The 15,815-nt window shown below is 40.3% G+C and overlaps 3 protein-coding genes across 3 annotated transcripts; 2 read left to right on the top strand and 1 right to left on the bottom strand.

Annotated features, from left to right (window-relative positions):
* The first annotated feature begins 1,802 nt into the window (after window positions 1-1,802).
* LOC117233940 (39S ribosomal protein L2, mitochondrial) lies at window positions 1,803-3,039 on the top strand. The gene is made up of 2 exons (XM_033494680.1): window positions 1,803-2,059; window positions 2,309-3,039. The coding sequence occupies exons 1-2, from the start codon at window positions 1,825-1,827 to the stop codon at window positions 3,004-3,006; spliced, it is 933 nt and encodes a 310-aa protein (XP_033350571.1). The 5' UTR covers window positions 1,803-1,824; the 3' UTR covers window positions 3,007-3,039.
* On the bottom strand, window positions 3,012-4,897 carry LOC117233939 (sideroflexin-1). The gene is made up of 4 exons (XM_033494678.1): window positions 4,713-4,897; window positions 4,407-4,583; window positions 3,629-4,017; window positions 3,012-3,541 (listed from the first exon to the last, which is right to left on the bottom strand). Exons 1-4 carry the CDS (start codon window positions 4,895-4,897, stop codon window positions 3,297-3,299), a joined length of 996 nt encoding a protein of 331 aa, XP_033350569.1. The 3' UTR covers window positions 3,012-3,296.
* A 6,448-nt stretch (window positions 4,898-11,345) lies between these two features.
* On the top strand, window positions 11,346-14,489 carry LOC117233941. The gene is made up of 4 exons (XM_033494681.1): window positions 11,346-11,887; window positions 12,421-12,688; window positions 12,878-13,138; window positions 13,728-14,489. The coding sequence occupies exons 1-4, from the start codon at window positions 11,660-11,662 to the stop codon at window positions 13,823-13,825; spliced, it is 855 nt and encodes a 284-aa protein (XP_033350572.1). The 5' UTR covers window positions 11,346-11,659; the 3' UTR covers window positions 13,826-14,489.
* The last annotated feature ends 1,326 nt before the right edge of the window (window positions 14,490-15,815 follow it).

Below are 15,815 nucleotides of genomic sequence, written 5' to 3'. Positions count from 1 at the left end.
GAAGATGGAAGTTGCGGAGGGAGGAAGAGGGGGTGAACGGCGTGTAGGATGAGAGAAGAACCGGCTGGAGGAGGAGACCACGGAGGAAGGGGGATAAGGGTGGTTACGGTGAGGGTGTGAGATAAGGTATAAGGTGGGTAAGATGGCGGACAATTTGCCGCTCGACTACTCTTGCCCGCACCCCTCCCTCGACGATTCCACCCCTCCCCCTCTGGCCCATGTACCGGGTAATAGATGTTCCTCCTTCGCAACCAACAGAGAAACGTTGAACGCGCGCGCAAGCACCGTTCCCTTCCTCCACCCCTTGCCTCATTCTCCCTTCCTCTCTTTCCTCTCAAGCTACGTTTCCTCTTTCTCCGTCTCTTTCTGTACGAGGAAAGAACCTACCCGTGGCTTTTCCATCCCTTTCGTACTCGACGCGTGCTAGGTGGATGCGCGCATGAACGTATACGCGACGATGAGAGGAGAATCACGCGTGCACGCGAACAGAGACACGTACACGGCGGAAAGTTGCGGCCGCGTTCGCATATACACGGGAAACTGGCTCCGCGGTATTCACGTTCGTGGTACGTAGGTATTTTAAACGCTCTCCACACCGTCACCTGCCGCCGCCACTGCTCGCTCCACCCTTCGCGCTTGCACCCCCGCCCCATCCCTCGGCCCACCACCGACAACCTACCCGCCAGACCGCACCAGCATGCTCTCTCTTAGCATTCCATCCGCCATCTTCTCACTTAATAAAATAATTACCCCAGGCCAATTAAGCGTTCCCTTCTCTCTCGCCCCTTCGTCCCTACCATTCCATACCTAGCCACTATCTTCGTCGCACCTTTTCCCTTTTCTGTCCCTCGTCACGAGGGTTCGCGTATACTCGCGCGTTCTTGCTCCTTTGAACAACGCGACCTTCTTTGGAGTCGCAAGCTATTTCGTACGGCCGTTACACAACCGTTTACTCGCGATTATTATTTCAAAAAGCCCGCCAAACAGGGTACGATTAAGCCACGAGAGAATTATTCAGACACGATTACGCGTGCCTCGGTACGTAGTTTCCGATTCGATTCAGTTCAGATAGAAATGATATTGTGCGCGAAAATGTCGTTCCGACCTTTTTTATTCAAAAGGTTAAAAAGATTACGATCGGTTGTTTTCCGAGTATACGGAGCAGGGGGACCGCGAGGGCGCGCTCGCGTTGTTCCCGCGTTTTATACGCGTATCGTTATTTAACGGCTCGTCACTCGCACTTTTTCCCGTGTACGGGAGAGATTTAACGTGCACCGGCGATAATGCATTTTATATTTATGCACCGGTGAAAATTTAGCATGAAACGACGATGCATTGCTCGTCAGCATGGAAAATCATTTATTGATTTCCAATATAACGTTGTTTTATCTTTCGTATAAATATAATGGCCCCGGTAACGTACCTGATGAATCTGGCACGCCCTATTTTTCATATCTGTCAGTGTTTCTTCTCAGCTCTTCATTTTCCGATCGTTTGCTAGCTGCGTTCAGGTTCTTAAGAAGCGTATATCTTTCAATGATCATTTTCTCAAGTACGTATGACGATCAGCGATACCGATTTAACTCTGTAATTACGTTATCTGTTACATTTTGCTTAGCACTTTCGCAGCACACTTAGTAACACTATCGCATTAATTTAAACGGAAAATTCTAAGTTAACACGACGCGGAACATTAACGCGTTCTAACTAACAATTACGAATCAAGATACATTAGAAACATTCCTAGTGACATCTACCGGTAACCGCTGGATTCAAACATGTTCTTTAGATGAGACGATGGCACTGTAATCGACCTGAGTCAAAATGTCTGCCATGTCGTTGGTAGCTCGTGTTTTCACGAGACATGTCGCCAATATTTGTTACAAACCTGCCTCAGTGCCGGTTCAAGTGCAGCCGAAAAGAAATCAGTGGAATTTTGTGAAAGTCCCAAAACCTGGAGTGAAAGGGAAAAGTTACCGAAGAATCGTCCACTTTAAAGACAAGTATACGGTTGAACCTTTAAATGTTACGAATTTAGCAGGGAGAGATACCGTTACAGGTGCGTGTTATATTTAAATTTCACTCGTTTTGCTTCAATATTGTTCTCTTTTGAGAAGACATTTTCATAATTCGATGAAAAATTACTTTCTCAAAGTTTATATCCCTAACCCTTATATAGATTTCTTGTTTTCGACAATACAGCCATCAGTCGGTAAAGGAATTTCCTACTACGGCGGGAAATTCGATTAGCGTATATCGAAATCAATGTTACATTTTTTCTCATTTATGTTATGTACGATTAAAACAGGAAGATTGGTGGCAAAAGGTATCGGTGGAGGAATCAAACACAAATATCACTGGATCCAGTGGATCAGAGATGGGCCTACTGATCTTAATGAACCCCCAAGAGAAGACAAAGTGTTAGCAGTATTCAAGGACGGTTGCAGAACCTCGTTCGTAGCTTTGATTGGAAGCGGTTCTAACTTGCAGTACATTCTCGCGACGGAGAATATGAAAGTTGGAGACATAATCCGTACTCATAAAGGCATTCCTGAAAATCATGTCAGAGCCTTTGAAGGAGATGCTTATCCATTGGGAGCGTTGTCCAAAGGGACGATAGTTAATTGCGTGGAAAAATATCCTGATAAAGGAGGTTTTCTCATTCACGCCGCTGGAACGTACGGCACGATATTAAGGCAGGATGGAGAGGATCGTGTGGTCATTAAAATGCCAAGCAAGAAGGAGTTCAGCATCCACAAAACCTGTATGGCGACTGTGGGTAGACTGTCGAATGTCGAACATGGTACGACGCCAATTGGTAGCGCACAGAAGAATAGGGAACTTGGAAATCGACCGAGAAGCGGTCTGTGGCAGAGGAAGACTGGTCGATTCGGCCGAAAAATAAAACCTCCGGCTCCTCTACGGAAGGTCGGCATAGATCAAAAGGATAATATCAAAACTAAACTTGAACTGAATATTGTAGCACTAAATAATGTAAATTTATAAATTGTATTCAATAAATGTTACTTTATTGTACCATTTTATTGTCTCCGTTACTTTTCCTTGGCGGTATTTGGTAGTTACGACGAGCAGTAGTCGTAATATCAGCGAATAGCGCTTGGGGATATGTTTGCATATTTATATATATGTTTGTATGTTTTTCGATTCTAATAGAATCACTTCTGAGTCGTCAGTGACTTATACATAGAAATATCGCGATTTAAACTCTCCACTTCGCGATACGTTTCTTTAATTTTACATATTTTCCCCGATAGCATTTCAGTCTTGCGACTTGTTCAAAGGCCTTTATTGTAATACACTGTTCGAAGATTAGGATTTGCGAAGAGCACCTGATCTCGTACATCTGGTTCTAAATCGTCCACCGAAATAGGTACTCGTTGTACGAACAGAGCACAACAAAGAGGAGTGGCGAACGTCAGGCAGACTCCGCAAATTAAAACTTGTATGGGGACGACTGCCCATTTCGCGTTACGTAACATTTGTCGTCGGTCCATGAAATTCATTAGAATGGGCGACAGTACTAAAACAGATATAACATTTTTTAATTCTCTATTCATACGACAGACTTCCATATCGAATAACAGATGAAAGCAATTTCAATACTTACTCATGCTCGGTGCAGACATAAGAATACGAGACAGAGTAACAGCGGCAATGGCTTTGCTTGCTGCTCGTCTACTGCTGCCGACCTTCGTACCTTCTTCCGTTTGTAATTCGATCCCGTTTTGAAGCTCCGGCATTCTCATGAAGGGAATGTTTACGCAGTTGGCAGCGGCAACTGCTGCGAACGGTACTAATCGACCTACCAAGGGTGGTGCATTCCGTAAAAGTCGATTTAACCCGAGGGCTGTCATCACAGCCCCTCCACTTGCAATGGCGTAACTTTGTAAAATCGTGTTCATGGGGATTGGACTCGATCCACTGCGGTTTGTGTAATTGACGATCGCGTTGAACGATTGGTTTATCCACTGCCAAATGACGACGTGCGCTGTCGTTCTGAAAAATTATAAATGAAATATTCTAACAAGGTTTGCTATGAGAATATCTTATAAAATTCATCAAAACGGATCCTTTCGCTATTGTCCTTGACATGCGTTTGACATCTGCGTCTGTTATGTCGAGCAACGAAGAGTCTCGAGATAAAGTTCCAACACGATAATTGAATTCTTCTGACATACTGATTGATTCTTCTCTTTCGCTTTTATCTGGTCGCGCGAAAACGTGACTGTCGGTCGCTGTCGTCGGACGTCTGTGTTTGTAATTTGGAATTACACAAGGTGAAAGGTCTAAACGGCGTTTATCGGCGCGTTCGATAAACTCGATCCCCTTTCCTCGAAACTATGTAGTATATATCGCGAGAATTTACGTCAGCAATGAGTACGTACTTGTAAAACGTCAACATACAGCCGGTGATCATCATATTCATCGGAACTTGGGCACTCATGCGTCCAATTAGCAACATTTTCTCGCCCGTGTCGGGGTGGTACGCGCTGTCGTATCGGTATTTGCATTTCCACAACTCGTCCTGCGTCACCTTTAATTGTGCCAGGCTATCTCCTTTTCTATGTTAATACAAACGTTACGTACGAACATTAAGCCAACAACAACATAAACAACCTCTATTAACATATATTCTGATGCAAAATAATAACGATGTCAGATGCATTATCAACATAATACATATTAACTACCTGTACTTTGTGACGATGTCTCGGGCGTGCTCGAGCTCCTTGGCGCTGAGGAATAGATTCAATGGGTTCGTGACCGTGAGGAAGTGTAGCGCCCTACCCTTGTACGTGCTTTGATCCCAGTATGGCTTCTCGATGTCGATCTTTCGCTCGTCAGCAAACGCGCTGACGTCCTTGTTATTCGACATTTTGCAAGTCTTTTCTGCTCCTCAAACTTGTTCCTCCTCCCACCACCGACACACACCAGTTTCTTTCCTACTCTTCCACGAGCACTCACCCCACCATGCGGTCGTACCGGTTCTATGCAAGTCAGCAGCTCCTGTCGGGTGTTGTTCGTTCGTTCCTGAAGTAAGAGAATTCCTCTTGGCGTGATCCTCGCGAGAGGACGCTCAGACGTCAACGGTAGCGGATCTTGCGCCGACGACTGAACGATTCCACCGTTCACAGCGGTGTCGTTCCGTCGAGTACTCGGCACCTCGTGTCTCGCTCGACCTTTCGATCCATGCACATCTCTCTCCTCTGCTTCTCACCCCTTCGACGTCGTTATCGATAACGTGCGCGCGTGCGCGACTACTGTCCATCATTTCTCGTTTGTTCCTTCCGCCAAGAGATGGTGGTGTGTCTATGTTCGGTTTGCAAGTTGAAATTCTGATTTTAGAGTAGACTGGGTTAAATTGGATGGCTTTAAATTTTAGCGAAAGGTATTTTGGTAAATTTATAAATTTAATGGAGGATTAGGAGATTATTTTAATATTTGGGATAGGAGAGTTGGTAAATACTTAAGAGCAAAGATACCAAAGGATAGTCACAACCCTTCTTAGTAAGACTTCAACCCCCCAATAGATGGGGCCACTTGCTTTCTATTGTTGTAAGAGCAGTTTGAAATATCAAGCGTTCGCGAAAATTTAAAGTTCATCGTAGAATACGAATGCTTTACTTCGTTTAGATAACACTCCCCACTATCTGGACGCTGCCTTATTCAACAAGTAGGCGTGATTTCGTGTTACTTTGCGATTACGCATCGCTTGACGACAATAAAAACACTGATCGAGTAGCAGTATTATTAACGACCAAGACACGATCAAACAAATTATCCTATTGCTGCATACCCTATTTGCTTTAAACAGAGTCGAGTTAGAAATAAAACGACAGACATGTGTTGTTTCGAGGATATATTTATTTTATAACTATTCGCTTGAAATCGAAATCTATTGCATCAAGTGGCGAATATTTTGTTTCCCTAGCCTGATGCATCTTCTAAAAGGCTGGTTTTATAAGGGTTGTTTCTCATCCTAGCAGAAAAATACCAAAACTAGATTCTGTGATTCCGGAAACCCCAAAAAATTGTTCTGTTTGTATATAATAACACATAATTAAGAGACGTATGAATTTAGACCGGGTTTTTACGGTTTCTGACCACTGTGCAAAGCAATTCTTTTCAAAGCAATAACAGTGCCCACTGAAAATTCACACATTCCATAAAAGGAGTAGTGGTCAGCCAATATAACCATCGACCTCGAATACCAGCTTCTTCGTTGTTTTCAGTTTTTTAGATTATCAATTAATAGCTTCTTTCATTTTCTATCCCTACGCTATTACTAGTTTAGTTTGTACATATTTGATTTATCGACGGGATAAGAAAGACATCCGTGCTGCGGTTCACTTTACTAATAGTCGTATGACATCACGTTTCTCACGTTCTTTGCATACGAGATGCACGTTACAAAAAAAAGTTAATAGGATGAATGCTCCTAATTAATAATTTCAGGGGGTGCCTATTTCTAGGTCACCAATCCACGAAGGAATGTTTTATCGAATTTATTGCATTCATTACCTAGCCAAAGAAGCATATTTACCGTTCTAGTTGCACTTCATTTTGTATATTTCAAAACGAGGTCGTTAGCGACACGTTGCATCGCCCCAGCTATGCATACGCGTTTGCAACGTCGAATCCACTGTTTTGTTTGATTTAATCAACCTCAGACGCATCGACATTGATTCACCATTTCTCTGTCGTGAGCTAGTTGTCCACTCTGCAACCTACTTCGTCGCCTGTGTTCGCGCATGCAACTGAAACCGAAAACGAAAGGCATGATGAGGCGCACGCGGTAACTTTATTCCGTTACGCGCGATTATGTGCGCGCGTTTATATTGATCGCATAACACGGATCTTTAAGAGATACGACTTTTCCCTGTTTAATCATACTGTCCAGTTTAATTACGAATCGATCGAATCCCGATCGTTCGTTTTTCCTCAATCCAGATCTGGATTTTTCTCAAAAACAGAGATATTCAGGACGCAGAGTTTTTCTCACCTTTACACGTGTTTCCGTCAACAGAGAAACAGATCAGTTTCTCTGTATTTACGAGCATTTTTTCGCAAAGACGTTTTACACTTCACCTAGTGGCATAATTCCATTGCCGGAGACGTATTGATGTGAGAACAAAGTCGACCAAGCTGCTATTCTTTTTGTCAGAAGATCAATAATTATTGATGATAGAGTTCAGTACTTTCACCGGAATAGATCTGCCGGCAACGATGCTCGTTCACGATCGCGTTCCAGTGAATCTCGAGAGTAATAATTGCATATTGCCGTAAATCTAGGTATCCTTGGCTTTGTATAAAATAGAGGCTACCAAAGGTAGACGATAGGCGAACCGTAAACGCGGCCTGACATGACGAATCTTCTTTCTTTTTCCCTCGTCCATTTCTAGCCGTGATTTCTAGCGATCACTCGAGTTTCCGAAACAATAAAATTATTCGCAAATTATGCAAAGCAGGAAATTACTCCGGTCGGGAGTCTAGAAATTTTATTGTCCACTGCGATTTTTCCTGCGAGGCCGTTTGTTGATTCAAACCTCTATTCGTTCCGTGAAATGTAGCCCAGTTGGTTTGACATCAATTTTTATGGTGCTTCGAAGAAATTCTGTTGTTCGTCATTATTTCTTTAAAAAGATTGGTAAGAAGCATATTAAGCATCTTTATTAATGTGTGCGCGTTTTGCTTCATAAAGAGCTTGTGTGGTATATATATACACACACATACACACACACATGTATATATATATATATTGGTCTAACGATTAAGATACACTGTATATATTTATATTATCTTCTGACAGATAATAAGAAGATAAAGATCCTGTTTCCTACTCGCTGCCCACATATGAATGGTACGCGTTAAAATAAGACCGCTGTTATAGTGATACCGTTTCAAGGAAGCGGTTTACTATCGCTGTCGATATTTCTTTGCGCTGAGATATTAGCTAATATTTGATCATTATAAGTAACTCCCACAATTATTACATAAAGCAGTTATCACCTACTTCACTTGTATTACTGGATTCGGATAATCGTTTAACACGTTCAACACATTATAAATTGTTTATACAATAGTTATTGTTTATTTACATTTTCTGCTTACATTTCTTCTTTAGCCTTCTGTCTTGTTCACAGATTTGATTTATTTACATTTCTTTATTGCCTTTACACTTGTCTACTTGTTTTCTTTTTACATATGTTATGTGTTCATTTGCGTTTTTTATTTGAACCAGATGCATGCCATCATAGGATGTTAACTGCAAAATTCTGCATCATCGTGATAGACGTGAAATAGAATGCATTAATCAACTCAATACTTTCGACGGTGATTAACGTGCCTCGAGTTCGAATCCGTGAACTACAATTCCCTCAGCCACATATTCACCGCAATCCTTAAATAACCGATGTTAATGAGCAATTCTGCTCTCCCTCTTTTTTTTCAGGTGTCAAAATAAAATCGATTCACGATCAAGATCTAATAATGTTCTTATTCGTTGTCACGTTGTTATGATTTGACCGGTCTGAATTGAATCGAACGTTCGATTTGCAACGATCGACGATGACCTATCTTCTCGTCGGCCGAATAGTTGTTTTATTATATGTTCGTTCATTTCTCCTGTTTCCTAGTATCGATTTATATCATATCACATGATTTGCGAAAACTGGGTCAACGAATGATCAAGTTAAACAAATTGCATCGTGAATGTGGCGTGTCTAAGGAATCCGCCCTCCAGGCATCGGTATCTTAGTTTAACCTGGTCGTCCCTACAATCAAATCTACATACATTTTTTTCGAAGCGCACATGATCATTGATAAAATATGTTTGATTTATCAGTAAATTACTTTTTAGAGCTAAGACATTCTTAATCATTGACTTCAAACGGTGTTCTAAAAAGGGTGAGGAATTTTTACTTTAAAGGTATTTTCGGTAGAAAAATCGTCACCTAATTAACATGATCAAGGATCATTAAAATAATTAAAATTTTAAGGTCAGCAAGATATCAATTTATAGTTGTTATTACGCTATACGAGTACAAATTACCAATATCGACGTACGCGGTATTTTACGTAGCTATTTACGACGTAAATAGTATTATGGTATGTAAATTATTTTGAGGAATGATTAACATCGTCTTGACAGCGATGAAAGTTTGTTAATCGCGAGATTTTATTCGGTATAAAATCTATCAGGGACTTCCTTTCCTCTATGAAACTACGCAACTCTATGTTATTAACATATCGCGTAATTAAGCTTCTCGATAGTGGAACAGCCGGAGATCTTATCCAAGATAGAAACTGCATGTGCACGAAAATAGAGAAGCAAGCTCATGGTGTTTAGAGAAATCCAAATAAAAGTTAAAATCGTGCGAATATTCCTTTTGCTTGGGACAAGTCACGTCGCCATCCTAATGCATAAATAAGACCAACGAGTAACTCATTGCGCTGCATCGAGGTCAAAAGAAGAATCATGTCTCCCATAAACCGAGATCGCAAGGTGTAATACATAAATTAATTCTGATATGGTTCTTGAATTTTTATACTTCGATTTTGGTCTCGTTTTAACAAATAAGATTTTAATGCTTTCAACCCTCACGAGGTTATGGCAATGGGATGATACGTTTCAGGATAATTTTCATCAAGATAGTTGGGCTGCTATAATTTCTGCAACGCCATTAAGACCTATCGGAGCATTGAATTATATGTACTATGAATGATTGTATATATGACATTTCAAAAATTATTTACGATTAATTTACATTTTTTTCAAATGTGGATGTTTTATAGTCTATATTATTATATTATTGTGTCCATCGTTAAAAGAAGAATTCATCTCCAAGGGTCTAAGAAAAATCTTACCATAAAATTGAAACAATATACATCCTTTCATATTTTAACTAACCTCAAATTTAAAAGTTACATAAAAGTAGATGGAGAATATTTTCTAAGATAAATGATACCATGAGTGGCCGTTATGTTCTGCATTTGAAATCTTATAAATCAGTTATGTAAATAGGCATAATTGATCAGGCAAGAAATATTAGTTACACGTATTAATTATAATATATAATACAAATATAAGTAAATAAGTAAGCCTGATTAATAAATCAACTTGGTCCAATTAAAACATACGTGACATTCATACGATACATGTAAACTTAAAATACTTTGAAAAGTAGTACATGTAAATTATATGTAACCGCTTTTGATAAAAGGTAAAAGGGAAGAACCTAATTACCTTATAAGTTCTGTATATACATGTAACGTTGAGAAGATATTTGACTGTGGTATCAAAACTAGAGTTCCGAGCACCATTTTTACCTGTTTGCTTTTTTTTTGTTTACTGGATCTTGTAGTTCTTGTTTGGACAATTCGTTCGACAACCATCATAAAATTGAGACGAGTTTTCGAGAATGTTACTGACAGTTAAGAAAACTATGTCACTCATTACGACCAGTTAGATAATCAGAAGTAAGTATCAAAAAGCAATGAGAAAGTAGGCAAAACCTCTGCCTGCTCTCCTTGCAGATCGTCAAACATCGTGATAAATGTTGCAGTTTATACTTTTTTTACCACCGAATGTAAATTTTTTTTTGCCTTTCAACTTGTCATTTGTTATAGAAAGCTTGTAGATTTGCAACAATGTATCTTTGCTGATTTGAGTTATTTTTTGTGAAGTATATGTGAAAGGCATTTCTGTATTTTCAAATTATTTCATTCTTATTTTTTTCTTATTATTTATTTCTTATCCTTATTTTTTCAAGTCTAATGTGAAATGTTTCTGTGCATATCTTATTTCAATTTTCCCACTTCATTAACCCAGTCTTTCAATCATACGTGTGCTCGTATTCGACTGAATCGTAATTCGACTGAAAACGTTTAACAAAACCTCTACTTCAACAACGAAGGGAACTAACCGGTCTCGGAAAGAGGCTGGTCGGGAACATCCAACCATGTACAACAGTGTATCTCCTTTCTCGACACATGATGGATGTGTTAAACCGAAGCAGTAGGTTACATTGAGAAGAAGTCGAAGAGTCGTGGGATGCAAATGTCTATGATTGCTATATATAATGCTAATTAGTTAGATCGGATCAGTATCAGCCAAAGATTCGTAGATGCAACTTTGCTTAAAATTCAAATTTTGGCGAATATCTCTGCAATTACGAACGAAGTCGTTTACTGGTACTATAATGACTAATTATCACAGAGTTTGCTGAAATTGCTCTACGTTTTAATTACGTTTTTGATCTATTGTGATAGTTAATTTCATTATGAGCACCGTTCACCAGGTTCGCCATTGCCTTTACAAACATTACAACGCGAAGAATCAAGTCTCTGTGCAGGATTATCTAAGCCATGGACCGGTACCCCCACCGACCTAAATGTACTACATATAAATGGTCCGGACACCTCGTAACTATCGTCAGAGAGCTTGTGGACTTAATCTTGTAGTCTCGTCTGCATAAACAAGGCGTGGTGCTCACGTACCTTCATTCATCTATTTCTTCATCTTGTGAATATAATTATGGAAATAAAAGTTCATCGAAAAAATTCCTGTATAAGTTCGGGATAGAGAGGATCGTTGCGTCGACGATCTTTGTTTTTTTGGATTTTCATTCGCAGAATCATGAAGTGTATACGAGACGATTGGAAGTTGGGCTGGTTCGAGAGAATTAGCTACGTTTTGTTAGTGACTTTTTATTGTTTTTCGAAGCACGCCTCTGTATTGGCGTTTGATAATTCAAACAATACGTTTGTCGAAAGATCTCGAGTAGACTGCAGCCTGCGCAAAGATATAATCACTTGTGGGAAATACGAAGTTGCCAGGTGGCTTCATGACATTGTGAGGGAGAAGGTATGACAGTGATATAGCGATCTTTATTTTGTTAAGAATTTTATCAGATTACAAATGGATAGAAATTTGAACATACGATTAGCTTCTAAGAAATGTCATGCACTACATAGCTCCAAATAGAAGTCCGCGCTGTTAAGCCGCATTGTACTCGTTATTTCGAAACTTGTCGTAAAAATGAAACAATCTTTTCCACAAGGTGCTTTGTTGTACGGGTAAAGACACTCTTTGAGGAAAATTAGTGGAAGTAGCGTGTAGCTGATTGAAACCCGTAACGATTTCGCTGCAAACTATTATTATCATTCGTGTTCGTGCAACAGCGAGAGTATCTACATACACGTTGTACCCACGTTACTTTCGTCAACTTTTACTTTTTAATTAACGCTGTCGGTAATCGAATCGTACAGTCGTGGCCTATATGTAGAGTTAATTCCAAACATAGATTTTCGCATCTCGTAACTTCAGACGACGTAGAACTACAATAAAATTGTAAACAATCCAATAAAATTATAATTAATTACTTTCATTTTTATTAGGAATACAGCTATGGTTCCCTGCGTATTGTGAGAATCCCATCCATATCTGGACAACCGATACTCCCAAAGTTACCACAGTCACGTGTATTCAAAACCGATGCGGTCGAGGCCTTGAACTTCGTCAGGGACTGCTTGGAGGATCTGCTGACGAAACGAGCTTTGGTTTACACGGTTGACAACTCTGCCACTGGCAGGAGTTTTGGTAGCGCGCCTATGATCATGGACGAGGATGAACTTATTCAAATGCAGAGCAGAAAATACCCTGCTGGTAATTATATTCTTAATTTTCAGAACTGAGTCTCTCGAATGTAAACCGTGTTTTCAAGAAACGTGTATTTCGTTTTATCAGCATTGCAGATAGTTGCATTACTGAATTTCTGAAATATTTCTGAAATACTGACTCGCGAATAAATTCTTTATCAATTTTCATATCGATGATATTAATCGTTTTATCTAGATAACTGGAGACTTCTGAAGAAGAAAACCTCCATAATCCTTCCTCTTCTAATCCTATTAAACCTATTGAAAGTGAAACTGTTGCTTCTACCCATTTTCCTCGGTGTTCATTTCATCAAGAAGCTACTAGTGCTAGCATCCATCATTGTTCCCTCGTTACTGGCGCGTCTGAAGATTTGTAAATTCGCGAATTCACATTACCAGGGTTACCCTTATCACATGTGGGGTACGGCCGCTGATACACCCGTCGATTATCCAACAGGTAAATGAACACGATTATATTTTTTGTGTCACGCTTCCTTAATTCAAAGCGATGAAAATTACATCGGTTGTAAGAAGCGATTATAGGAGACTAGAATAGCCGAGACGGTCGAAATATCATCAATATACGTTGAGCCAATGCTCGATGACACAATATTTCTCTCCTTGTCAATTAATTACAGTTATATAACACTCGATGATTCCTAAACGTGGAATTGTCGTATAGAATGCATTTCGATAGCTCATTGATAGTAGTAATTTTAATAATTGCACGTGTTTCTTGGGATATGGAAAATTTGAGTGTTACTCGAGTATGATGATCGCTCTTCCATAAGCACTGTCGAGCAATAGTTGCGTTATTGCCACTTTGGACTTTTCTATCGGGACGAAATTTCAATCGTTCCGAAATTTTCTATTTGAACGAATTATTTATTGGGGAGAGTCAACAATTACTTTAAACTATTTCGAATTATTATACAATATTTCAAAGTATCTCCATGTATATAAACTATGGGGAAATTATTTTTAATTATTTTAAATTACTATGAAATATCTCAGTGTCTATATAATTTTTTTGTTATTTTCTTCAGCATACGGACAAGAGGAGCCATGGTCTCACAGAAGTGATTACGTCTCAGCAAACTCTCCTTACATGGGATACCAGGGTTATCGCAACCCCTATGGATGAAGTTAGGGAGCACGGAAAAACATCACTGATCTACTTCAACTTGCCATTGCATCGAAACTCAAACGGACGAACTAAGATTGTGCACCTTCCGCTTTCTTCTCTTAGCAACTTTCGACTGTGTTCTCTACGCATTTGCGGTTTTCTTCTTGCAACTCGCTAATCCCCTTTCTTTATTCCTAAACATCCTAATTATGAGGCGACAAACTACAAACGAGTTATATTTAGCAATGATTATCGAGTGCGTTCCTCGTCGCGAAATGACTTTCACACGCCATGCTCGCTACCGTTACAAAATTGGTAATGAGCATCGCCGTACGTAAACGTTGCAATCACGAACACGCGTCTGATGATTTTCTTCTGCAAACTGCAGAAACTGTTCGCGAGTATTGTTGCGTGGCACGCGAGCCTCCAACGTCGTCCGTGAATATTTGGGTACCGTAATCTAATAAAATCGAATTCGCGAACAACAACGCCTCGCGTGATGTCAACGCTGATCACTTCCGGGCTAATAATCGGAGGGCGGGGTTGAAGCGTGTGGCCTGCTCGAGAATGTACAGACGCGTAGTTTGTATAGTAGCGAGCGATCGTCAGTGACCAGATAGTAAATAACTTTTGGTTAAATAAAGTTACGAATAAAGAAATGATTTATTACTTCCTTTAAGATAGGATAAGCTAGATAGACTTCATGTTTCATACTGTTCCTTTAGCATGTAATAGTACGGGTTTGGAAAAATCTATCTGAAGGTTAGGAACTTCTTATTCATGCAGGAATGGCCGTGCATTGTTTATTACCATAGTTGTAAGGGCATGTCTCAGTATGACAATGACCTCTGATTTCGGAACAGTAAGCGTTCTACCAGAAGTTCACATTCGCAGATGCAGACTGATTTCGCACGATGTTTCTTTCCAGCATAAAATGACGTCGACCTTCTCTAGAAATCTTTTCTCCGTTACGATCATCGCTACATATGTAATATCTAACGCTGGCTAAAAGTCATTTGTGCATTTCCAACGTTCTCCAAGAGATATATATACGTAGTTGCCATTACTCGTTGAAATAGCAAAAATACATCCAATTGTTTCACAAGCTTCTAAATTTTCCTCTTCCAATCTTCTAGTGCGAAATGGAGTCGGGCGATGGTCGATCAATCGGTGCAGGTGAACGGCGATGGTCAAGGTCATTGGAAACTTAAAGGAGGCGCGGCGGTTCCCCGTACGAATGACCTACTGACAGATTTGGACGGCCGCTCCGGCGTGTGACGCGTGCTTCCGCACGCGCGTGTTGACCCATGCACGCATGCACGATCGGGAAGACCGTTATAGGGCCACATACGAGTTCGAGGCGAATGTGGCGCGGCTGTCTTCGCGTTCGACAAATCCGCGGGCGAGTATCGCGATCGTTGCACGCGATAGCAGTTAACCATTCGCTGCATTTAATAACAATAATCCAGTCAATACATTGAAACAGTTGGGCCTGCGATCAGTGCGAAATATAGCCGACACGCAGCTTGCACTCGCTGTAACTCGACCGTTACGTTACAACCGACAGGGAACGGAGTATTAACATAACGGCATGCGCTATGTGTACTCCCGATGTTCGATATACCATGGGTTGGTTCGAATGGCGTTGAATTAATCGATACGCGAATCGATAATCGAGAGGGTTGCGTTTGTTGTTGATGTAGATCGAAGTTAGAGGAAGAGCGAACAGAGTTTTGGAGTAATCGTAATTTGGAGCGAGTAGGAAAAAAGAACAGAGTCTGAAGCAATTAGAAGTTGGAATGAAAAGTAAACGTAGATTCGAGTGAATCGATAAGAACGATAGAATGTGAAATAAGAAGCGTCAAGGTGAATTCTGTATTCATTTCACGTATAGAGAGTAAGATAGTGAAATCTCTGTTTGCGACAGATATTCGATTCTATTTCGAACGGAGAATGTCAGGTTATCTAGAAATTCGCTTAACTTCGGTATGTAATAAATCGAACAACT

Source organism: Bombus vosnesenskii, unplaced genomic scaffold (assembly GCF_011952255.1).
Source record: "Bombus vosnesenskii isolate JDL3184/JDL3185 unplaced genomic scaffold, Bvos_JDL3184-5_v1.1 scf7180000013301, whole genome shotgun sequence".
Classification (NCBI taxonomy): Eukaryota; Metazoa; Arthropoda; class Insecta; order Hymenoptera; family Apidae; genus Bombus; species Bombus vosnesenskii.
This window is presented reverse-complemented; position numbering and strand designations above follow the sequence as displayed.

Excerpts from the sequence above, each read along its gene's own strand:
- LOC117233940 (XM_033494680.1), top strand. The coding sequence starts at position 1,825 with ATGTCTGCCATGTCGTTGGTAGCTCGTGTTTTCACGAGACATGTCGCC. Across the intron at positions 2,060-2,308 it reads AGGGAGAGATACCGTTACAG|GAAGATTGGTGGCAAAAGGT; the intron begins GTGCGTGTTATA and ends CGATTAAAACAG.
- LOC117233941 (XM_033494681.1), top strand. The coding sequence starts at position 11,660 with ATGAAGTGTATACGAGACGATTGGAAGTTGGGCTGGTTCGAGAGAATT. Across the intron at positions 11,888-12,420 it reads ATGACATTGTGAGGGAGAAG|GAATACAGCTATGGTTCCCT; the intron begins GTATGACAGTGA and ends CATTTTTATTAG. Across the intron at positions 13,139-13,727 it reads ACCCGTCGATTATCCAACAG|CATACGGACAAGAGGAGCCA; the intron begins GTAAATGAACAC and ends TATTTTCTTCAG.
- LOC117233939 (XM_033494678.1), bottom strand. The coding sequence starts at position 4,897 with ATGTCGAATAACAAGGACGTCAGCGCGTTTGCTGACGAGCGAAAGATC. Across the intron at positions 4,584-4,712 it reads GACATCGTCACAAAGTACAG|AAAAGGAGATAGCCTGGCAC; the intron begins GTAGTTAATATG and ends GTATTAACATAG. Across the intron at positions 3,542-3,628 it reads TATGTCTGCACCGAGCATGA|TACTGTCGCCCATTCTAATG; the intron begins GTAAGTATTGAA and ends TATCTGTTTTAG.